The sequence below is a fragment of the Pezoporus occidentalis genome, unplaced genomic scaffold (assembly GCF_034315485.1).
Source record: "Pezoporus occidentalis ecotype Australia unplaced genomic scaffold, CSIRO_AGI_Poc_V1 ctg30, whole genome shotgun sequence".
NCBI classification, from domain to species: Eukaryota; Metazoa; Chordata; class Aves; order Psittaciformes; family Psittacidae; genus Pezoporus; species Pezoporus occidentalis.
Genome location: NW_026914941.1, coordinates 12,232 through 36,760, shown reverse-complemented (window position 1 = coordinate 36,760; position 24,529 = coordinate 12,232). Strand labels below are relative to the sequence as shown.

Genomic DNA, 24,529 nt, shown 5'->3' with positions numbered 1-24,529 from the left:
TGGAATGACTGTGTCTCTCTTTGGATGGCTTCAGGCAAGGCAGAAAGATGCAAAGAGACCGCTCTCAGTTGTAGATAGAGCATCTCAAGGGACCTTTAATTTAACTGGGGGCAAAGAAGTGAGATGTCCTTAGGACAGGGATGTTTCAAGTGTTCCCAGCTCACTCCTGTCTCTACAGGGCTGTTCCCCACTAAGCATGGCCTTTGTAAGCCATTTTCAACCACTCAAATGTGATGGGAACCCAGCTCCCCTGCCTTTTCTGGGCTGTGGTCAGAAGGCAATAGGATGTCCTGCAGAAGAGGCGTGGGATTCATCCTGGCAGCTTCCTTGGGCATTGGCCCCAGTGAAGGATCTGAAGCCAACTCTTACATTGCAGCACAGACCTCCCAGCTTGCCATGGAAGCACTTGGATCCTCTCAGGATACGGTGTATGAGAGAGAAACCTTGGATGCTCAAACACTTTTCCCCAAGTCAAGCATTACTGTGGTTTTGACTCTGCTTCTGCTTTATGCAACTAAAGGTTCCACAGTTACTCTGACACTAAAACAGCTGAGGAGGAGATAATTCCTCCTCACCCTAAAAAATGAAATCAATACGAGCTATGGAAACCCAGTTCATAACCATGGGTCTTACCTTTGGGACAGCTGCTTGAGCTTCGCCTTCAGTTTGCATAGAAAGACACAGCAAGTTAGAAGCTGGTTAAAATCAACTGATGCAAGTTGGATTTTAAGGTAGGCAAACAGCAGAAACTCAGTGTCCTCATTTAAAATAAAGCCTATTGCTTTAAATGCTATTGGGGCCTGACTCTCTGGAGTACCCTTTGTTCCATAGGGCTTCTAGAGGTACATCAGGATAAAAGAACATCAGAGTGCATCAATGGTGCCTCACGCAGAGAGCACAGAACGTAGCAGTCTCTACGAGGACACACTGGCTTTCCAGCCCAGCTCTTTAAATAGGGTACACCTACCAGATTGAAGGTCAATGTTAAGCCACACAACTACTATATCCTCCCTGGAGAGATAAGAAAAAGTAAGTTTTTAACTCAAAACTAAGAAATTACTTACATGAGGCCTGCTATAGACATTGCTTTGTGGATAATTACCCCTGCAAGCAAAAAGGAATAGAATCATTATTTCAGAGCAAGCATATAACATGCCCCATTCTGCTATCACCTAAAGACTTTATCTCGTGACCCCAAGGAGCCAGACCTTGCAGCTGAGGAGTCATCTTGAACCCAGCCTGGGTGTCGCTACAGAAATCCCCAAGGCCAAGCGCTGTAACAGATATGCACCCTGACAAAAAATGCTTCTTCCAGAATGGGATCTCCCCTTTATGATATTCTGAATTGGCTTCACCCCGTGTAAACAGTGCAGCGTGTTGCCGTGTTGTCAGTTGTACAGCAAACAGTAACTGTGGGAGTCGGAGAAGAAAGTAGGAAGTCGAAATATGCATGAAATAACACCCCATGTCTGTGCAAGTGATACCTTTATGAATTGCTAAATGTCCCTCCCAGCTGCTCACAGTTTGGATATGAATCATAGAAACCTAGAATGGGTTGTGTTGAAAGGACCTTAAAGCTCCTCCGGCTCCAGCCCCTGCCACGGGCAGGGACACCTTCCACTAAAGCAGCTTGCTCCAAGCCCCTGTGTCCAACCTGCCCTTGAACACTGCCAGGGATGGGGCAGCCACAGCTTCTCTGGGCACCCTGTGCCAGCGCCTCAGCACCCTCACAGGGAAAAGCTTCTACCCTGTCTCCAACCTGAACTTCCCCTGTTTCAGTCTGAACCCATCACCCCTTGTCCTATCGCTACAGTCCCTGATGAAGAGCCCCTCTCCAGCATCCCTGTAGACACTGGAAGCTGCTCTGAGGTCTCCACGCAGCTTCTCTTCTCCAGACTGAACAGCCCCAGTTCTCTTAGCCTGTCTTCATATGGACTAAAGCTGGATTGGGCTGAAAGCTGTGACCTAGAGGAGTCTTGGGCAACAATGCCTTGCTTCCGAGCAGGGTTTGGGAACTGTAATATCCTTTCATTAGACACTGCCATGCAAGAGCCAGTGTGTACTTGCTTACACAAACGAGACCCTCACTGTGAGGATGGATGTGACCTCTTCACACTCACAAGCAGCCACTGAAACAGGGCTTCAGCAGCCCTAGCAGCCTTGCATTAGGCAGGATATATATTTTGAGGTCAATAAGCCCAGCAAGCAAAACGTGAGTGTTCTACATGATCATACAGCTCAGGGGGGGCTGGTTTCCACCCCTGGCACAGGACCGGTCATTTGGAACCTGGCTGCAATTTCACTCACAGGACAGAGGGTGGAGGTGACACCACTGCAGAGCCGGAGGCTTACCTGACTTTAAAGTTTGGCACAACAAATTCTTCTCCAGTAAATATGATACGAAACTGGAAAGAAAACAATGACATTTTTATTAACTTGATTTGTTGATACTTTCTCTATTTGAATTGCCATCGAAATTTCTAAATCCCAATGAAAATGGCTACAATTTTTGGCAAAATATCAGCACTTTTCCCTTCCTTCAGAATTTCACTTTGTCTTGTTCAAAGCGTGCTGGGTAACGTGATTCTGAGACACCGCAGCAGTGTTACATGGGTACTCGTTTCTGTGTGGTCCCATCAGTTTACGTGCTGCACCAGCTGTCCTCCTCATCTGATACTTGCTAGAAAGACATGAAAATGAGAAAAGAAAGCTACTCACCCAGTTTTCGAGGAGGTTCCTTGCGTCATAGTAATCAGGAGCTCTCTCAGTTTTGTAGAAGAGGGAAAAGTTCATCTCAGTGCTAAAGAAGCTGACTGTAAGAAGAGATTGTAAGTGAAATGTGCCCTGGAGAAGGTGCCTGCTCCCCTTCCCGTCTCCTCACCCCTCCATTGAACCATTCCCATGGTCACTGGGGCTCTTTGGGAAATCCCAGTGTCCAAGTCTAGATGACTGCTGCATTGCTAGAAACGTTATTAGCGAGCCCAAGGGCCGAGTTATGACAGCTTAGCAAACAAGGTGGGGGTTATACTTGTGGGTACACCGGGTTGGCTTTTACTGCCTGCAAGGAATGCATAGGAAGAGATAGGAGGATCTGCTGCCAGGCAATACCTTGCTAAACAGCAATGGCTTAAACATGTGACTGAGTCTTGAATTGTCACAGCTGTGGTGTCAGTGGTGAGCATGTCAGCATTTAAAAGGGCCTCATTTAGTGCTTACCTGGAACGGTACCATTGGCACTACCGGTCGGAGGCAACGGGGGCAGCGTAGGAGCCCTTGTGGATGATGCTTCACTTGAGCCTGCTGAAAAGGACATTAAAAGGCCTAAGAATCCATAGTGGCAAAGGGGTAAGGAAGAGCAGAGCCCACTTAAGAGAAGCATGAGTCCTTCAGCAGAGGTCATCATAGCAAAGAGCTGCTGTTGTTCCACAGACCTCTGTGGGGTGAAAGCAGTGGGGGGAAGCACACCTACACGTGGAGTTTTTTATGTGTCCAGAGATAACTACAGCATAACAAGGGAGAAAACAGGATTGGCAGAGTTGAGATCACAAGGAAGACCAGAGCTCATGCACCATTATCCAATTCACTGCTTGCGTTGAAGAGCCATTATCTCTCTGTTCCCTTCTTGCTTGTGTAACCTCCAAGAAAGGAGCTTGTCAAGCGCCGAGTGCTAACAGTTAACATGCAGTAATGCAATGCGAGATGAACAGTGATATTCATGGTGTCTGGTTTAATGCTAACCTGGCATAAGGGTCCCCATTATAGACACCAGCCATCCTGCCTGTTGTTTTCCAAGGAAAGGATTCCAAGAACTCATTTGTGGCTGATTTCCTCGAAGTGAATCACCCTGTCAAACCAGATAGGGCTTTCACATTTCACATGCAATCTGCCACCTCACCAGGCAGACGGGGACAAAACGGGTCATGTTTGTCACAGGGACTACAGCAAACAGCAGGGAACCAAATCACCAGCTAACCTTACAAGCCTTGGTGTTGGAAGATCAGCAGGATCACCACAGTTTGCTCTACAGGTACTGTTTTCTTCCTGTGCTGGTGCTTTGTGGTTTTCTCTTCACTCAAATGACTGAGACTTGACATTCTAGGTCTGACTAAGAGGAATAAACTTAACACACGAACACAAAGCCAGATGCCTGTGAATAAAGAGTGTGGTTGGAAATCAGTAGGGTAAGGCTGTCCTTCAGAAAACATTGTTTTCTCTACAGGAGCTCAAGGGAAGGAGAATCAGGGTGCTTAAAATGTAACAGACCATTCAAATCAATGGCCATCCATTTGAATGGGTCAGACATACTCTGACCCATTCAAATCCATGACAATACATCCATGGACATAACAGATACAGGGGCTATCAACAACTTGAAGCCTCCTGGTTTGATCCTAAATAGCTTCAAATTCTTTTGTAAAGCAGAAAGGAGAGCTGAAGGCAAAAAAGCCATTGAAGTCCAGCTCTGAGTTGCCTCTTGCAGACAAAGCTCAAGAGTCTTCAGCCTCCCAGTGCTCCTCAATGGTGCCAGTCTGTGGTTAAACAGCAGCTTCAGCCCCATCATAGCATCCTTAGCAGAGGTAGCACACTCGGAGCTTGTGGGAGCTGCTCTGCTCCTCACACTGGCGGCAGTGGGATGGGGAGCAAGAAGGATGTTCCAAGGATCAGACTGCTCTGCAACCTGCTTCTGCAGAGCGGTGCCCTGTGCAGCACAGCCCCTGCTGCTCCCAGGGTGTACAGAGAGCTGTGGAACCAGGCAGCCTGCTTTGCCCATGCTGCTTGATGAAGCTGAGATTTTCATTTGGACACCTCTTTACTCAGGCCTTTTGCTTCTGTGACAGTACTGAACTGCTGGGGAAATAAAGAGGACTGATTTACTCTGCTTTACTCTTAACTAAAACCCTGGCAAGCCCAGGAGCAAGCTGCCACACTGCCATTTAAAAGCCATTGCCTGCAATAGGTCAGAAACAGGACCTGATATAAGAGGTATTTGCTGGTTCTGTATCTGGGAGAGATCCACAGGGTTAGAGCATCGAGCTGCAAGGTAGACCTAGATCCTCAATACACAGACCTCCTACCAACAGCCACTAACACTGCTTGACGTACACATGAATACGCAGAGAACAAGGAGCCAGAAGTATCTACTTAACTACAAGCAAAACCCTAGAAGCAAAGGAAAAGAACTCCTCTAAGGACCTGAAACGAAAGGGATGTGGTTTTCCTCCAAGTCCTCCTCATCCTCACAACACATACTGCCATGAGAACACAAAGAGCAAACCCCAGCATCCCCAGTGACTCTAATCCCACAGTTCAAACCTGCAGTGGAAACTTGTGTGCCTTCCTGTGGTGTGAAGCTGCAGAAATGGGTTCTGTGAGCTCCAGTGTAATGCTACAAATAATTAACCCCTGGTTTCAAGCTGATGGAAAATGAGTGTCTTGTTATTGGCTTTATTTAAGAGCTGCTGTCATAGAGGGAGTGTGATGGGAACACGGGAGGCCCGCACGCCCTATCACTGGAATAAATCCTTTCTTCTTTCCTTACAGAAACACAGATATCATATTAGGCTGGGGTTTCTCAAGCCATAAACCAAGCTGTTTGTACAGCCAAGGCTGAACTTGTTCTTCTGGCTGTGTCAGTGCTGCAGATCCTCTCCTGATAAGAGGAATCTGCATGGAGCTGGGTGATTACAGGCTCCACCCTGCTCCTGTTATCAGTGTAATGCTTCAGAACCCATGGCCTCAGGGGTGATGTCTGGTATCACCCAGGATGAAGCAGAAGATAACATAACATAGAGAACTGCCCAAAACCAAAGCCCAGGCTCATTCTAAAGGGAATGTACCCCACTGAGTGCTGTGCTCCTGTCCCAACAAACAAAGCACAAGGACAGCTCCACAGATTCTCATTTCCTTCTTTTCCCTATTATCACCTGAAGAAAAAAACCCCAAATCTCTGTTAATTCAAAGCTCATTCCCAGCAGGCAGGTGTGGGACCAGCCACCTGCAACTTCATTTGCTTCCATTAACATGCATGGTAATTCCATTCACGAAACAAGGGCTAAGGCGTGATGACAGATGGGGTCTGAAGCACCAGAAATACTGGGCTGCTGACATTTCTCAAGCCCTACGCATGGGTTTTGATTTGGTAACTTAATAAATGGGTTCTTTGGCACCCTGTAAGGGTACATAAATATGTATGTTTCCAATCAAAGAGCAGCAAAAATTAGGCCAGCCAGTAAGAGAGCTGTAATAATAAATAGCTTTCTCCATCGTAAGCACTCATGTTCAGGTATTTTAGATTCATCCCTCTCGCAGATTACTTCAAATTAAGAAGAAAATCAGGAATCAGTGTGTGGGTGAGGCAGGGGGAGGAAGAGCTGAAGACTGTGAGTCAGTGAGAGGATGAGAACACACACTTCGCTTTTAGCAAAGGCCCAGCTGAGCTGCAAACGTAAAGGATCATCTTCAAGAGCTCTGGGGGGAAAAGCAAAGGCAGGACAAGACCTTTACTCCTGCTCTCAAGCAGAGCCAGTGCAGTCGCTGTGATAACTGTATTGCTTATAAAAGGTCCACAGACCTCTGTAAGGATGCTTCCTGCTGCTTTCATGCAAGAAGTTTCCCTCACTTTGCCTAAATGAGTCCTGCCTTTCCAAACCAAAGCAGGTTCCCCCCCTTCCCAGCACCACTGCCTAAACTATCAAGGTGAACCAAGCAATGCACAGCTCTCTAAACAACATCTATAAGCACTACAAGCAAACCTCGCAGCTAGTAATGGTTGTAGGGCATCACTAACATGACATGAGCAGTGAAATGGCACTTCCCCAGGGCATTTCGTTTCAGAGCAACACTTGGGCACAGCTATTTCTTACATGCAAACTCAATAGATACGGATTGTCCATATGGGATCACATGAACTGCAGCCGAGTGCAGCTTCCCTTATCTGACAGGCAGGACATCAATCTCAGTGTGTATTTACATCACTCACTGTTATCCCTACCACATGTATCATCAGTGTGCAGTAGTTAGCTTATGAATTTGAGTTAATTAAAATAAGGAGTAGATTTATAGTGGAAGCAAAGGTCTTGCCAAGATCTGACCCGTGACAGATTCCCAAACATGATTAAGTTTTATGTCTATAACCAGGACTTCAGAACAGTCATCTTAGTTATTGCTCCTGGGAAAATATCCGACTCCAGTAACCCTTCCCACTGTGTGGAACACTGTGGATCCAGCAGTTCATAGCACTGTGAGCAAGAGTAACCTGTGAGCATGCTGGTGTAGTTCACCACTTGTGAGACATGCTGTGTTTCTCCTTGAGGAGAAGAAGGGCCAGCATTTTCCAGAGTGAATGTCCAATTCAGGCTGCACTGGAGGATCCTAACGAAAGGAAGTCACTCGGTTCTTGGGGATGGCTTTTAGAGGGGAAAAGTGCTTTGAAAATGCTTTGCCCTTAGGAAGCCTCTCTCTAACGTGCTTTGTCTCACTAGAAAGTTGCTCAGATTCAGGTTATTGGGCTTGAAAAAAATCAAAGTCCAGGAGCACTGAGCGGAGGCTTTAGGTGCTAAACTGTTCATCAGCAAGCATGACTAAGCCTCTCCCAGCTCCCTGCCAAGACAAGCACAGGCCTTTCCCACAGAGAGAATGGCCCAAGGGCAAAGGTGTTAATTGGAAAAGGGAAACTGAGGCTTCCTCCTCCCTCCTCATCAGATCATATCCTGCCTGAATTCAGGGACACAAGTGGGGGAATAGCACCTACAATAGGCAGTGCAGGAAGAAGAATGCCTGGGTAAAGGCAATGGGGCAGGAAGCTAAGAAACAGATGGGCAGGTTGTCATTTACAGCAATAGTTGTGAGTGCCCGTGTTCTTTGGTGCAGAGCAAGTGCGTGTGCAATGAGGGAGTGGGGGGAAATCCCTCCCAGCACAGGATTCAGCAGCAGGCAGGGATTTCTCATAGCTTTGGGCCCCGGTTCCATGAAACCTGGAGCAGGAGATGGGAAAGTGCAGTGGGAACTGTGGTGAAGTCAGGGGGTGCTGCCCTGGATGGAGTCATGCTCCTGGATGGAGACATGCTTAGAATTCTCACACTGGACACCAGAAATGAGCAATGATTTCATACTGTGCCTCCAATCTCCCTGAGGAGCCATCAGCTTACAGACAATAAATAAATATGCATTCACTCTTATTGTGCAACACTGAATATCATGGCATGTCAATAGTTTTACATAAAATCAATCGGTTTGTCAATCTCAGGCCTCTGTTTTCATCCTTTGTGGTTTAAATACCATGTAGTACATACAGACATCAGGATTGAATGATGAGATAACCCAAACCAGTGTTCCCTCACCCACAGCTTCTCTATCTGCTGTTTGGGGTGGGCAGGCAATGCTGTAAGCATGGCTACAACTGCCTGCTCCTGGTCTCAATCACAGCAGCAGCGACTCAGAGGCTATTGTCCTTAGCAGTGGAGGGTTCCCTACTCTCTGTGTGTGATCCCCAGCAAGACAAAACACTGCAGACACTCACCACAGCGCAGGCGATGGTCCGCAACGGGCAGGATGCTGCTGAAGTCCCAATACTCTTCCTCCCAGCTGACCGTGTTGCCCATGGCGCAGTCCAGCAGCTCTTCCTGCCCCAGCACACGGTCCCACATTTGGAAGTAGTACAAGCTGCCAATGAAGCTGTTGCTCACCCGCACAATGAAGCCATCCTTTCTCTTGTGCAGATGACCCAGCACCAGGCTCCCGTTGGGTTTCAAGCACCCAGCGCTGCCAATGGTTTCGCTATGCACGAGCTCACCGTCGCAGTAGACCTCCAGCAGTTGTTTCCTGGGGTCCCACGAGCAGCACACGCTGTACCACACAAAAAGGGCCAGGTCAATCTCAATGTCCCTTCTGGTGCCAAAAAGATAGAGCCTCAATTGCTTGTTTTCTCCAGAGAGCCCAAGCTCTAAATCATTGATGTCCAAGGAGGAGTTGTTAGCGTCATAGGAAAAGGCTGCCCAAGAGCTGACGTTGGCAGTCCGCTTTAGGTCAATGCATGCTGTGAATTGGCACAGCTGAGGGATGCTGAAGTTCACCAGAGACACAAACTTATCATTCCTTCCCAATAAATCCAGTCTTTCTCCATGCAGGTAATGTGCTTCTGTAAGGAAATGGCATTAGGAAAGAGGGTAAAGAAGGGAAATGTCACTTCCAAAGGAAAAGCTGCAGTAGGACCTCATGCGGGTACCTCCTTGAGTTATGGGTAAAAAAAGTTAAAGTTTCTTCTATTTCTAGTTTCTGCTGCCTTTGAAATTGAATTCTGAGCCCACCCACACTACCAGGAAAGAGGAGTTTAATTCTGCAAAGGAACAGCTGAAGTGCTCAAGATGTGCCAAACAGGAATCAATACAGAATCCATCAATACATATGGTCCAGTATGGGTGTCAAGTGCAAAGGTCTGGGTTCAGCACCCTCTTGATAAAGAGCTTTGCTCCCAGGTGAGGTGTGAAGTCAAGGTTTCTGCTAAAAGCCAGCCATAAGGACTGTTCTTTTCTCAGGCTGCAGAGCATTCATTTGGGCATCTTTCTTCTTCATTACTTTAAATATAACCTCATTATAGCTTTACATCCTACTCAAAAGGCTTTGCTGACAGAGGCAACTTCTCTGAGTAATACTAACCACAGACCTACACAGGCAGTGAGTAACTTGCCCACAGGTAGCCCCCACTCTGGCTGCAGAGTAGTAGCTGCAATGGCTCTACTTCAGCCAACCTCAGTCCCTGAGCAGCTTGGCAGAGGCACCAGCAAGCTGTGAAGGGTTTTTCACTCCATTTACCTGGTTTTGCACTCCGTGTTCAGTATCTGTTGTATATGGGAACAGGAGGCAGCACAGTGCAATGCTACGTGTATCTCTACTCTGATCCTTGGGTTTGCCATGGTCTCCTACTCAGTGAATCATAGTATAGTTCAGGTTAGAAAGGACCTTAAGATCACCCAGTTCCAAACCCCTGCCATGGGCAGGGACACCTCACACTAAACCATGGCACCCAAGGCTCTGCCCAACCTGGCCTTGAACACCACCAGGGATGGAGCATTCACAACCTCCCTGGGCAACCCATTCCAGTGCCTCACCACCCTCACAGTAAAGAACTTTTTCCTTGTATCCAATCTAAACTTCCCTGTTTCAGCTTCAGCCCATCACCCCTTGCCCTATTCCTACAGCCCCTGATGAAGAGTCCCACTGAGGTCACCACCAGCCACAGCCAAGTCCCTTCCCCAGGCAGGAATCTCTGTGCACATGCATATAGCAGCACCAATTCATAGGCAACATACTGAGACAGGAACACAGGCACCAAAGGCAGGATCCAACCTTTCCTCTGCAGGGGGTGAAGCAGCTCCACATTCAACAGCCCAGCAGTCATTGATCAGCCTTATATTGTAAGCCAGGCCCCTCCTATTCAGGTGAGCTGCATCTTGTGTCATTACACTCACATGTGCTTCACTAAGTCAGGGTGTATTTCTCCTAGATAAGAATTGCCATTAGGTTGAGTCTTTTATAAGCATATTAAGGGCTTCCTACTGTATGTTCCTTTGCAGACCTACCTGCCAGCCATGCACATCAGGTATTCTAACCCCCCCCTCCAGTATAACCTAGCAATAAATCTCTACTTCTACTAAGGGTTATACACCTCCTGGACTGCAAAAGTAGCTGGTGCTTCTCCCCAGCTGCTTCACACACTTCAAATTGGAGGCAAAAGGAAATGATTTATTCACAGAGTCTAATTCTCTGTAGGTGATCAGAGGCAGTGCTTTGCTGTCCTGGTGTAACCTCGTGCGCTCAAAGTGGGAGGAGGACATTTCTATTGCACAGAACACTCTGCCATGGTTCACGTCTGTCTCAGCTCTAAAATCAGCTCCACTGCTGTGGAACAGGCACCCCCATCCTGGTCTGGCTTCCACCGCTGCAACTCGGTGCTAAGATGGTGGTTTGCACCTAAGAGAATCATTTTCCCCTCGAGTGGGAGTACGTAGGACTCAGAACATCCATTCCATGGAGGCCCAGGGGTGTTTAGCACCTCTGCCTTAGTGGGAGTGCATGAAATCACAGGGCCAGTGCTGGGTATTGCAGGAGAAGGTCCATGGTGGAGCTTTGGGGATGCAGGGAGGTGGGTGTAGCTCCACCAGTGAGTAATTCATTACAGCACAACAAAACGCAACAGCCGTCTTCATCTGTACTTTCCTACAGGGCCCCAAAGGGTAAGAAGCCAGTTCCCATGGATTTCTCCAAGAGATGGGAATGCCTGTGGGATTTACAACTGGCAAAACTGGCACCCATTCCATGACTGACCCCAGCAGAGACACACTGAGAGACCCCCATTGCAGGGGTCTTACAGCACACAGATTAGAAGCCTTTGGCCAAAGCTAGAGAAAGTGGGAACATTTGGCAAGACCTGGACATGAATTCAGTCTTTTAGTGTGGAGGTTGTGCTTGGAAAGAGCTCATCTTTCCTCAGTTTGTGCTGGAAGTGGCTCCAGTGCTGCAGGGTGCGTTTTAGAAGCACGAATTATCTCTGTGCCCTGCATTGCTCTAGAGGAGAAGTCCAAGAATGAAATACAAAACTCATGAGTGTTTTGCTGGGATTTATGGAGGAGCGAAAGGGTGATGAGCGTGTTCATGAAGCCCAGTTTATTGTGCTTGCCCCAGGGCCTGGGTTGCGACTGGGGAACTTGGCTCTGACAGTAGCTCTGTGCTTTCCCTAGAACACCACGAAAAGGGTAAATGCACAGCTCTTATTCTACAGCGACCGAAGTCTAACTAGAAGAAACCAAACAGAAATGCAGGAGGACACCCAGGAAGGAAAGAAGGGAATAATGACAAAGCCAAGAGGTTTTCACCTCCAAACATGGGACACCATCTGCAATGCAGCCAAAACCTGACATTTCACTTGTTGCCATGTTTTCTCATCCCTACTGACTCAACTGCATGGAGACGTCATAGCAGCCTTCCAGTATCTGAAGGGGGGCTATAGGGATGCTGGGGATGGACTCTTCATTAGGGACTGTAGTGACAGGACAAGGGGTAATGGGTTAAAACTGAAACAGGGGAAGTTTAGATTGGATATAAGGAGAGAATTCTTTCCTGTGAGGGTGGTGAGGCACTGGAATGGGTTGCCCAGGGAGGTTGTGAATGCTCCATCCCTGGCAGCGCACAAGGCCAGGCTGGACAGAGCCTTGGGTGCCATGGTTTAGTGTGAGGTGTCCCTGCCCATGGCAGGGGGTTGGAGCTGGATGATCTTAAGGTCCTTTCCAACCCTGACTATTCTGTGATTCTATGATCTGCAGCCCAGACTGAACCAGCATCTCAGGGTGTGCATCGTGGTAGGTCTGCAGGCCAACATACGCCTAGGCATGGACAAGGACCCCAGTAGCAGTTGCAGTGAGAAGGGAGAGGTCCAGATCAAGACTAACTGCTGCACTGGGGCAGAACAAGGGGGCAGTGGGCTCGTGTATAGATACACATCCCTGTGATTAATCCTGAGGGGGATCACTGTACCTGCCAGGAGGACAACGTGAGCAGCAGCCATCAAGATGCAAAGAGCCTTGGCAGAAGAGTGCAGTCCGGGGCTACATGTGAACCTCTTCATTCTTCAGGCATGTTCTGAAAGAAGGATGTTGGTGAGCACTCCCTTAGCACACGCTTGGCTGAGAAGTTCAACCTGCTCCTGCAATCTGAAACACACAGGCCAGGAGCCAGCAGCCCTCACTCGCCGTGCCCAAGCTGAGTCACTGGATGAGGAGCCTCTGGAAAGGTCAGACAAGGCTATGCAAACCCTCTGCTCTCTGTTGCCTTCTGAAAGAGGTGAGGTTCATGCAGCTACACGGTGCATGTACACTCTTCATCTATCCCAGCTTGGAAAAGCTGTTAGCAGCTTTCCACCTGCTTTAAGGAAAGGCGTCCGTGTGTGAAGTGCTGAGGTTCCTACAGGTGTGGGGAAAACACAAAAGGAAAGCCCTAGCAGTGAGGTTAAGCTGTGGCTGCCCCATCCCTGGCAGTGTTCAAGGCCAGGTTGGACACAGGGGCTTGGAGCAAGCTGCTCTAGTGGAAGGTGTCCCTGCCCGTGGCAGGGGTTGGAGCTGGAGGAGCTTTAAGGTCCCTTCCTACCCAAACCAGGCTGGGATTGTGTGATTCTCCCAGCTGGGCTTTATCTACAAACTTCCATCAGTTTAATTGAGCCCTGGATCACACTGGGGAAGGGCTGGTTCCAGGGCAAAGCACCCACTGAACACTACAAGCAAAATGCAAATATGCCACTCTAAACTGGAATGAGTTTGTGCTTCAGTTTGATTGAAGGTGCTTTAAAGATGACTGCATTTAAACCAGAGCCACCGAGTGCACAGGCAGCCCCAAACTCACCCCTAGAGCCCTGCACGCTCCCCTGTGTGCTCTGCTTTCTCTATTGGCTTCAGCAGGCATCAAAGGCAAGGGCTTATTCTTGGTTTAGGACCACACTGGGTTAAATCTTCAGCCTCTGATGAGGTACATAAAAGGGCTGTAAAGAAAGCACTAGATCCTCAGATAGTCTGAGTTGGCCAAGCTCTGTTTGATGGATTTGCTTGGCTTCGCATCAGATGCAGCCCTCCCCTGGGGCTCCCTTAAGTAACAACAAAGGGTTAACCCACTAAGGGTTACTACTCCCTGAGCACTGCCAAAATAGAAGTTGTCCCAGACTATGAACGAGATAAACGTTAGAAAACTATAAAAGCACCTGAGCTAATAACAACTCACCCAAATTCCCTTTAAAACGGCTCTTTGCAAAACTCACAGCATTAGGAAGCATCACCCAGTTTTCCATTTAGTGCTGGGCCAGCAAATCTCTTCTCACGACCTTCACCTTTCTTACTCCAGCACTGATTTGCTGACTTTGGCAGTAACACTTAAGGAACGAATCATTGTGCTCCCAAGCCTGTGGTACCTAACCAGGAATTCTTCCGTATTCCAGGTGATTCATACTGTCAAAACACCATCAGCAATAAAAGGTGCTGCTCAAAAACTCACCTCCCTGTGTAGCAAGATCAAGGCGGATTTCTGCTGAGTGCTTGTCCCGTTTCTTCTGCCAGATGCCAAAAGACCAGCAAAGAGAAATAGGAAGAGATCAGATGGGATGTTGGGATGTTTCCAGTGGGTCAGGCGATGAAGAACTAGTGATTTCTGTTCTGAAATCGCATTTCCTAGGTCCTGGAAAAGCTGTTGTGCCAACAAATCTCTTCTCCCAGCCTTCTCCTTTATTACTCCAGCAATGATTTGCTGACTTTGGAGTAACATTTAAGGAGCAAATCATTATGCTCCCAGCCTGCGGTACGTCACAGGGCTGTAATAAGTTTTGTCCAGAGCAAAGTCCACAACGTGGGGCATCATAAAACACAAATTAGAAAGAAACAACAGAACTGAACAGTTCTTCTTGTTTCTGATTCAAAAGTGACTGCACTAATGAATACCAGTTGTAATTTTCCCCCAAATAGCCTCTATTTGTAACAGACAGCACTCTAGCATCAACCAGGATCTTTCTTCCCTCCTGCAAGATACTAATCTCATTGCCAGGTTCAAAAAGAGTGTGATCTTGCAGTTCTGCTCCCTCCCTGGATCTTGTTAGGGACATAAGAGGGACTGGAAAGAGACTGGAAAAGGCCCCCCCCATGGCTGCTAAACACTGTGGTTCACTTGGCTCCTCCAGACCCTCTGCTCCAGCACAGACCCTCTCCCAGCCAAGCACTCTCCTGCCATGTACCAGCCTCAGCCAGCAGGTTTTGCTCTCTTATGGGGAGATCCTATTCATGGGATCACTAGGCATGCACTCCCTCATCAAATCCATGCTGCACAGGTTCTGGTATTCACATAAACTCTTGCATGAAGAGCATTTCTTCAAGCATGGGACTAAACAGGGCTTTTGTTCAAGGGTGGGTGCTTTAGAAGTCATCTTTTTGTTACCCATTAAACCGGTATCATGGCATCATGCTATGGAAAGAGCTTTTGCTGCAACCCCAGTGCAGCTGAGAAGGTTTTAGCTATCCCCTTCCTCCATCTTCATCTCTCTGTTTCTCAGGTTTTCAGTTCAGTTTGGGGTTTGCAGATGTTCAGCACAAGTTGGTTGTGCTTCGCTAGAGGTGATGGCAAAGGGGCTGGAGCGCCACATGAGGGCATCTCCTCTTTAACACTAAGCCACAGGCAGAGCCTGCTCTAATAACCAGCATGCTGCATCTATCTGTGGTCAAATCCTTCCTGGGAAGTTCTGGGGGAGGGGACGGGGACACTTAGGATGCAGAGCAGGAAAACAGTGGTTAAAGTGTGCAGTGAGGAGCAGCAGACGAAGGCAGAACACATCCAGACTCACCAGGGCCACGCACTCTGCTTTACTTTGGATATGCAAAGTGTTTTTGCCAAGAGGTTGCTATGGTGACTTTTCAGCTCTCCCAAACCTCCTCATACTGTAATTACATCTCAAAGCCCATGAGCTGGGAATCTTCGATTCCTGGGAGGAAGCACGGGGGTGGCTGACTCTTCGGGATGTTTCTCAACCAGCCATTTTCCTTCTGAAACCAAGCCCACAGATTCAGCTCCTGGTGCCTTTCACAGCTGCTCACAGGTTCTACGAAGCCTTCTTGTCACCCTCCCAAGACCTCCTTCAATGACAGAATACCCTGAAGTATGTAAATATCACGTGTACTCTCGGAGGCAGGCGGCAGCTAGCCCATACAAACTCCTAGGTTACAGACCGGTTTTGATACAGAATTGGGTCTTTTCACTCCTTTCTTCTTTCAAAGAGAGGAGAAAATCTTTTTTTTCGACCATGATTTAGTGAATCTTGCAGTTAGAAACCTTGGGAAAATCTTTATGGTGTTGAGGGGTGTTCAAGAAATACCATTCTATGATTCTAACTTACAGAATACAACCACAGCATCCTATTTACTCGGGCCTTCGAATGAGACGTGTTTCATTCTGTCAGATTAACTTATCCTGGCAGCGTTCCCTGGGCACAGGCTTTTGATGTCTATCATTGGGGAAAAGATCATAGAATCACAGAATAGTTAGGGTTGGAAAGGCCCTTAAGATCATCCAGTTCCAGCCCCCCTGCCATGGGCAGGGACACCTCACACTAAACCATGGCACCCAAGGCTCTGTCCAACCTGGCCTTGAACACTGCCAGGGATGGGGCATTCACAACCTCCCTGGGCAACCCATTCCAGTGCCTCACCACCCTCACAGTAAAGAACTTCTTCCTTATATCCAATCTAAACTTCCCCTGTTTTAACCCATTACCCCTTGTCCTGTCACTACAGTCCCTAATGAAGAGTCCCTCCCCAGCATCCCTATAGCCCCCCTTCAGATACTGGAAGGCTGCTATGAGGTCTCCACGCAGCTTCTCTTCTCCAGGCTGAACAGCCCCAACTTTCTCACCCTGTCTTCATACGGGAGGTGCTCCAGTCCCTGATCATCCCCGTGGCCTCCTCTGGACTTGTTCCAACAGTTCCATGTCCTTTTTATGTTGAGGACACCAGAACTGCACACAATACTCCAAGATTGCCCCAGTTGTTATCTGCTTGCCCCCAGCTCATCACCCTGCCTTTGCTGAGATGCTGCTATTGCTCTTCAGCAGCCCTTCGTTTTTCCTCCATGACCACAAAAGACACAGCTGTAAAAGCTTTATCTGGACATCTGTTCTGCAGTGATCCTGATTCCGCAACCCGGAATTGCTGGGATGGAAAGTGCTGCTTCCATGCTACACACCTACACTCCACTCCTTGGTTTAATGGCCCCAGAGTGACTGCAGCAGGGAGACGGACACAGATTGCAATGTCAACCTCAGAACTGCTTTTATTAGTGCTGTCGCCTCCTAATCCTCTGGAATTATGGATTGGGGAAATTGCCTCGAAGGTGATTTGGTGTTAGGAGGCTTTGGAACAGGTCCTTTATGGCTTGAGTGGTTAATGTGGTGTTAGACTCACCTTGTGGGATGTTTAAGCAATGGAAGAGGAAATGGAAGGCAAGCTGAGTGGCTGTGGTGGGAGTTCAAATGATGGAGAGATAGATTTGTAGCAAAAGGTGTGTGAAATGAAAAGACAGCTTCTCAAATGACCTGGTTAAACCCAGCTTGCCTCCACAACGTGGTGCTGTTAAGGACACCTGGTCTGCTCTGCAAGAGCTGCTCTGCACAAGCTGATTTACCACACTGGAGCACATGGTGGATCGGAAGCCCCAGGCGTATCCAAAAGGCTGATGTGAACCTCTGACAGGGACCCTGATCAAATCCCCTCACCTCTGTCACTGCAGTCATCTCCATGTGAAGTGCTTGGGTGCATTTAGCTGCCCTTGATGAAGCTATCTTTGCCTTTAGTGCTTCCCCACCTCCCAGGAGAAGGGGATGCTCCTGGACACACACACACAGCTTGGCCTGGGGAGCGGGATGGAGGGACTATTCCCTCCTTTCCCTAGCTTCTTCAGTTTTCCCCACTGGAATCTCCATCCCAGGCATGTACTTACTAGGAGATAAGAAGGTGTGGTGGTCCTTTTTTGCCACAAAACTTGGTTAAATACATCCCAAGATACTTTTTACCTGCAGAACTGAGTGACTTTAAACTTTGGCTTGAGAAGCACAAAGAGCAGGTCATTAGAGTAAGGGTTCAGCCTCCTACTAGGTGAGCACAGCAAAAACATACAATAGCAGAAGGGCTTACAGCCGCATCCCATAGCAGTTGTGCAGGTAAGTCACCAATACAGCTTTTTTAAGGTATTTATGATACGTAAGAGGGATTATTTCTCATGGAATTCCATTTATATCTTATTCTGCACAAGTCCTTATCCTTCCTTTGTCAAAGGTGTAACCATGTTCCAGCCAGGACAAAGCATGCAAGGGCTTAATTACACTGAAGAACCCCATGTAACGACTCTGTTAAAGAAGTGAAAAGTATCCTGTGGTACCAGTGGAGACCGTTTGCTCATCGCACGGCATGAAACAGAGCGATGCTGCAGGTGTTTGCAGACCACGGGGACCACTGGATGTCACTGTTGCCTCACACAAGTAGCGCAGATGGACCTGCAAGGCAAACGCTGTCGTTGAAGCCAGAGTAAAAGCAGCATCAAAAGGGCAGAAAGCTGCTTGTTTTGTTCAAAAGCAGCGTTAAAAAGAAGGAGGAAAATCGCAAGGAGCAGGGAGGGAATTTTGCTGAACCGAGGGTGATCCAAGCTCATCGCCTTGGCTTTGCAGCAGTGGGAGCCCCGAGCCCGGCCAGGCTGCCCTGGAGGAGGTACCGTGTGCCAAGCTGAAGGGAGAGCCGGATTGCATCCCTGTCAGGTACACAAGTGCTTAATGTATGAGCCCGCGACTGGAGCCCGGCTCGCAATGCTCTGTAATCCATCTGCAGAACAGGAGAGCTGATCTGCAGCATCGCTCAGTCCTCCACTTCTTCAGCTCCTTCTTATGGTCCTGACTAGGTCCTGGCTACACGTACAGTGCAGGAAGGAAACCAGACAAACACAACACTGTCCAGTGGTTGATCATTTTCACTCGTTCCTCCACAAGGCAGGAACCCCTTCTCAAAGAGAAGTACAAACCATAAACCTGGCTCAGGCATCTCTTAAAGTCACCTTTAAAATCGTTTGTGCCACTGAGACAGAGCCTGTCTTGCACAAGAACACCAAAACCACAAACCAGGCCCTGTGCCTTTAATCTGTGCCAGGTTACACTGGAGATGCCCCCTTCCTATCTTTGGGATATTCACATAAGCAGGATGGAGCAATGGTTCTCATCTGAGCTGAACACCCATGTCCAGGCAGGAGGACTTTGGAAAGATGGGGATGTCCATAACAGCCTGTAGAAGGAGCTCTCTTCAAGTTACTGAGGTCTGAGTCTTCTCTGACTTTACCCTGCCTGGTGGTTGTGGTTTCAAGATAAAGGATCCCAATGCATTGGACCATTTGCGTTGGAAACATGCCCTGGACCCACTCTCTGCCTGTTCCTCCCCACGTGCCATGGGGGTTTCCCTTCTGCCCTTTCTGTCCAGTCTGCTCCCTCCACCCTGCAAAAGGGCATTAAATCAGTGGTATTCCCAAACAGGGCTCCTGCTGGCATTCATAAAGTCTCCTGCATTTACAGCTTATCAAAGAATCACAGAGTCGTTTGGATTGGAAGGGACCTTAAAGCTCCTCCAGCTCCACCCCCTGCCACAGGCAGGGACACCTTCCACTAGAGCAGCTTGCTCCAAACCCTGTTCAACGTGGCTATTGAGCTTCCCTCAATGCATGTGGATGGCGGAAAACCCTCACCCCCATGGAGAAGTTCCTTAAAGGCTGGAAACCTCCATAACTCGAGGATTTCTGCATGGTTTATGATGTGGTTACCCTGAGAGGCACCAAACCTGGGCGGTTCAGTGATCACAGGCTATTTCAGACCGTCAGCACAGGCCAAAAGCAGACAAAAGCAGTAGGAAGAAATCTTGTTCCATCACAACTCCTGGCCATACGGCTGCAGATGTGGAAGAGAGCAGCCCATCAGCGCCAGGATCTCCTCCGCAGCCACTGCATCCATCCAGCTGCCTGAGCTGTGTGAACTGTTCTGCTAGGGAAGCCCAGATGACACAGAAAGAAGTGTCATAGCCAAGATGTTTTCCACAGCCTGAATTCAGTGTCACGTCATCCCTGCTTTTCTCATTCCCTGTGACTGGGGGATGTCTTAAAGCAATAGTAACATTTTCACTCACCATGAACCAAAACCCTGTAAAAGCTTTGCAGCTCATACTAGGATGTGATTGTTACCTGAGCGGATATAAGTTCCTCCCTCTGCTTACACTAGACCTGTGGTACCCAAACCACAGCAGGAGTATGCACTGTCACATCAGCCTGAGCTGCTGAGAGGCAGCCCTGCTCTGTAACATCTTACAGCCTGCGATTTATTACTAGATTTTATTCTATTACTGAGCAATATTATGAGTCTTTTTACTTAGTCTCTTGCTTACCAGAGAGAAATGTGTTTTGACCATTAATTATAGGCAGGAGATGCGAGTGGGAGGAAGAGCTTTTGTTTTCTCTCCATTCCAGCTAGTTAACCACATATACCTGGTGAGAATGAGGAACAGCCATGCAGAGGTAGAGCCAGGCAGGTTGGAACATCTTGCCTTGAAGATGCTGGTGATGCTGGTGCACCTCTCATGCAGATGGTGTGCACCACTCTCCCATCACTCCCCATTTCACAAGCCAGAAAGATGAGCCATGCCTGTCCCTTCCCAATACAAGTTCCTCCAGGCTGGGGTCGCAACTGGCCTACAAAGGGAGAAAAGGAAGATTGTGCCTTATTGGACCGAGCTGGCTTTATAGCACATCACCAGTGTTTGCTGAGGGTAGAAATGGGTTTGTCCTCTGGCTTCTAGGTCCCATCAATGCCTGTGGCTGACTGTGTTATCTCTGCTCGCACAGGGCAAACCTCAGTGGTTTCATCCAGACACGTTTATTCTAAGTGCATCCCCATGCCATCTGCACTCTGCTCAGCGTATTCTGACCAGGAATTTCCTAAGGCACCCCTTTAACTCTTGTAATTCCTCTGTAAATAGGCAACTGCCTTAACTTAGCAACTGCCTGACTCATTTCCTCTCTGCGCAGCCCTCTGGGCTCGCTCTGCAGAACTTCCTCTTCGCGCTCTCTGCATCTTCTGCTGTTCTTTCCTTTCGGAGCTGAGGCAGGCGGTCAAAGCTAGCACCAGGACTGCACCGGGTGGCTGGACAGGGCTGTACTGGGCTAAACTGGTCTGGAGAGGTCTGCACTGGGCTAAACCCTGCTGAACTGTGCTAAATTGGTGTGGACAGGTCTGAATTGGGCTAAACTGGGCTGGGCTAAATTGGACTGGACAGGGCTAAACTGGGCTGAATTGGGCAGAACTGGGCTGGGCTGGGCTAAACTGGAATGGACTGTGCTAAAGTTGGCTGGAATGGGCTGGACAGGGCTAGACGAGGCTGGGCTGGGCTATACTGGGCTAAACTGGGCTGGACAAAGCTAAACTGGGCTGAACAAAGCTAAACTGGGCTGAAGTGGGCTGAAGTGGGCTGAAGTGGGCCAATGTGGGCTAAACTGGGCTGAAGTGGGCTGAAGTGGGCTGAAGTGGGCCAGTGTGGGCTAAACTGGGCTGAAGCGGGCTGGAGTGGCTGAACTGGTCTGAACTGGGCCTCACTGGGCTGGACAGATCTGAGCTTGTCTAAATGGGGCTGGACTGGGCTGAATTGGACTAAAATTGCCTGGGCTGGGCTGCACTGGGCTTGAGTGAACAGGTCTGGGCTGGGCTGGGCTAAATTGGTGTGGATAGGGCTAAACTGGGCTGAATTGGGCTACAGTGGGCTGGGCTGGGCTAAAGCGGGATGGACTGTGCTAAAGTTGGCTGTGCTGGGCTAAACTGGGCTAAAGGGGCTGGGGTGAGCTGGAATGGGCTGGACAGGGCTAAAGTGGGCTGGGGTAAAGTGTCTGAACTGGTGTGAAGTGTCTGAAGTGAGATAAAGTGGGCTGGACTGGTGTGCACTGGGCTAAACTGGGCTGGGCTGGGCTAAGCTGGGCTGGGCAAGGGTAAAATGGCCTGGACTGCTCTGAGCTGGGCTGGACTAAGCTAAACTGGGCCGGGCTCCATTGGGCTGAACTGAGCTGTGCGGGATTAAACTGGGCTGGACTGGACTAAAGTGGGCTGGGCTGGACTAAACGGGGCTGGGGCTAAACTGGTCTGAACTGGGCTGGACTGAGTCAAAATGGGCTAAACTGGGCTGAACTTGTCTGGACTGGGCTAAATGGAGTGGCCTCAAGTGGGCTAAACTGGGCTGGGCTGGACTGGTTTGCACTGGGCTAAACCCTGGGCTGAACTGTGCTTGGCTGGGCTGGGCAGGGCTGTACTGGGCTAAACTGGTCTGGAGAGGTTTGCACTGGGCTAAACCCTGCTGAACTGTGCTAAATTGGTGTGGACAGGTCTGAATTGGGCTAAACTGGACTGGGCTGGGCTAAACTGGAATGGACTGTGCTAAAGTTGGCTGGAATGGGCTGGACAGGGCTAGACGAGGCTGGGCTGGGCTACACTGGGCTAAACTGGGCTGGACAAAGCTAAACTGGGCTGGACAAAGCTAAACTGGGCTGAAGTGGGCTGAAGTGGGCCAATGTGGGCTAAACTGGGCTGAAGCGGGCTGGAGTGGCTGAACTGGTCTGAACTGGGCCTCACTGGGCTGGACAGATCTGAGCTTGTCTAAATGGGGCTGGACTGGGCTGAATTGGACTAAAATTGCCTGGGCTGGGCTGCACTGGGCTTGAATTGAGTGAACAGGGCTGGGCTGGGCTGGGCTAAATTGGTGTGGATAGGGCTAAACTGGGCTGAATTGGGCTACAGTGGGCTGGGCTGGGCTAAAGCGGGATGGACTGTGCTAAAGTTGGCTGTGCTGGGCTAAACTGGGCTAAAGGGGCTGGGGTGAGCTGGAATGGGCTGGACAGGGCTAAAGTGGGCTGGGGTAAAGTGTCTGAACTGGTGTGAAGTGTCTGAAGTGAGATAAAGTGGTCTGGACTGGTGTGCACTGGGCTAAACTGGGCTGGGCTGGGCTAGAAGGGTAAAGTGGTCTGGACTGGTGTGCACTGGGCTCCATTGGGCTGAACTGAGCTGTGCGGGATTAAACTGGGCTGGACTGGACTAAAGTGGGCTGGGCTGGACTAAACGGGGCTGGCCTTGGCTCCATTGGTCTGAACTGGGCTGGACCAGTCTAAAATGAGCTGAACTGGGCTCAACTTGTCTGGACTGGGCTAAGTGGAGTGGCCTCAAGTGGGCTAAACTGGGCTGGGCTGGACTGAGCCAACTGGGCTAAACTGGGCTGAAGTGTCCTTGGCTGGGCTGGGCAGGGCTGTACTGGGCTAAACTGGTCTGGAGAGGTTTGCACTGGGCTAAACCCTGCTGAACTGTGCTAAATTGGTGTGGACAGGTCTGAATTGGGCTAAACTGGGCAGAACTGGGCTGGGCTAAATTGGGCTGGACAGGGATAAACTGGGCTGAATTGGGCAGAACTGGGCTGGGCTGGGCTAAACTGGAATGGACTGTGCTAAGGTTGGCTGGAATGGGCTGGACAGGGCTAGACGAGGCTGGGCTGGGCTATACTGGGCTAAACTGGGCTGGACAAAGCTAAACTGGGCTGAAGTGGGCTGAAGTGGGCCAATGTGGGCTAAACTGGGCTGAAGTGGGCTGAAGTGGGCTGAAGTGGGCCAATGTGGGCTAAACTGGGCTGAAGCAGACTGGAGTGGCTGAACTGGTCTGAACTGGGCCTCACTGGGCTGGACAGATCTGAGCTTGTCTAAATGGGGCTGGACTGGGCTGAATTGGACTAAAACTGCCTGGGCTGGGCTGCACTGGGCTTGAATTGTGAACAGGGCTGGGCTGGGCTGGGCTAAATTGGTGTGGATAGGGCTAAACTGGGCTGAATTGGGCTACAGTGGGCTGGGCTGGGCTAAAGCGGGATGGACTGTGCTAAAGTTGGCTGTGCTGGGCTAAACTGGGCTAAAGGGGCTGGGGTGAGCTGGAATGGGCTGGACAGGGCTAAAGTGGGCTGGGGTAAAGTGTCTGAACTGGTGTGAAGTGTCTGAAGTGAGATAAAGTGGGCTGGACTGGTGTGCACTGGGCTAAACTGTTCTGGAGAGGTCTGAACTGGGCCAAACTAGGCTTAATTGGGCTAAAAGAGGCTGGGCTGGGCTATACTGGGCTAAACTGGGCTGGACAAAGCTAAACTGGGGTGAACAAAGCTAAACTAGGCTGAACAGGGCTGAAGTGGGCTAAACTGGCCTTGGCTCCATTGGTCTGAACTGGGCTGGACCAGTCTAAAATGAGCTGAACTGGGCTCAACTTGTCTGGACTGGGCTAAATGGAGTGGCCTCAAGTGGGCTAAACTGGGCTGGGCTGGACTGAGCCAAACTGGGCTAAACTGGTCTGGAGAGGTCTGAACTGGGCCAAACTAGGCTTAATTGGGCTAAAAGAGGCTGGGCTGGGCTATACTGGGCTAAACTGGGCTGGACAAAGCTAAACTGGGGTGAACAAAGCTAAACTAGGCTGAACAGGGCTGAAGTGGGCTGAAGTGTGCTAAACTGGGCTGAAGTGGGCTGGAGTGGCTGAACTGGTCTGAACTGGGCCTCCCTGTGCTGGACAGATCTGAGCTTTTCTAAATGGGGCTAGTATATACATCACAATGTAGGACTAGAATGGTGCATAGGCAAGGTACCAGGGTATGTTGTGACCTTCATCCGTAGATGGTGGTGACATTAGGCACACCTCACTGATGTGATGCAGTATGTTTTCCACCAGCTCTCTGTTCCGTGCCAGTCCCCCGTCCTGTCTGCAGGCTTCTCGTTGTGCACCCTCATCAGCCTGGTTTTACCCATCAAAATCTGGATTTTCTCTTCGTTTCAGGCCTTCATTTCCCTGCTTTGCTCCCTGGGAGCTGATCTCCCTGCCTGATGAACACCACAGCCGGGCATGGCTGGGATGTGTCAGCCGGATCATGGCAAGGTC

The 24,529-nt window shown here is 49.4% G+C and overlaps 1 protein-coding gene across 3 annotated transcripts in view; it reads right to left on the bottom strand.

Moving 5' to 3' along the window:
• Positions 1-984: 984 nt before the first annotated feature.
• The window catches only part of LOC134168065 (adhesion G-protein coupled receptor G4-like), a 34,807-nt gene continuing 11,262 nt past the window's right edge, over positions 985-24,529 (bottom strand). Inside the window, exons 2-8 of one of the 3 annotated variants that reach the window (XM_062627382.1) lie at positions 20,083-20,286; positions 12,529-12,633; positions 8,519-9,136; positions 3,217-3,300; positions 2,719-2,813; positions 2,353-2,405; positions 985-1,104 (exon numbers count right to left, since the gene is read on the bottom strand). In XM_062627382.1, coding sequence (XP_062483366.1) covers positions 1,038-1,104; positions 2,353-2,405; positions 2,719-2,813; positions 3,217-3,300; positions 8,519-9,136; positions 12,529-12,619 — 1,008 coding nt within the window. In that variant the 5' untranslated portion in view covers positions 12,620-12,633; positions 20,083-20,286 and the 3' untranslated portion in view covers positions 985-1,037. Of the gene's footprint in view, positions 1,105-2,352; positions 2,406-2,718; positions 2,814-3,216; positions 3,301-8,518; positions 9,137-12,528; positions 12,634-14,031; positions 14,312-20,082; positions 20,287-24,529 lie in introns of those variants that run through there. The other 2 variants (XM_062627383.1, XM_062627381.1) reach the window with 2 other exon arrangements.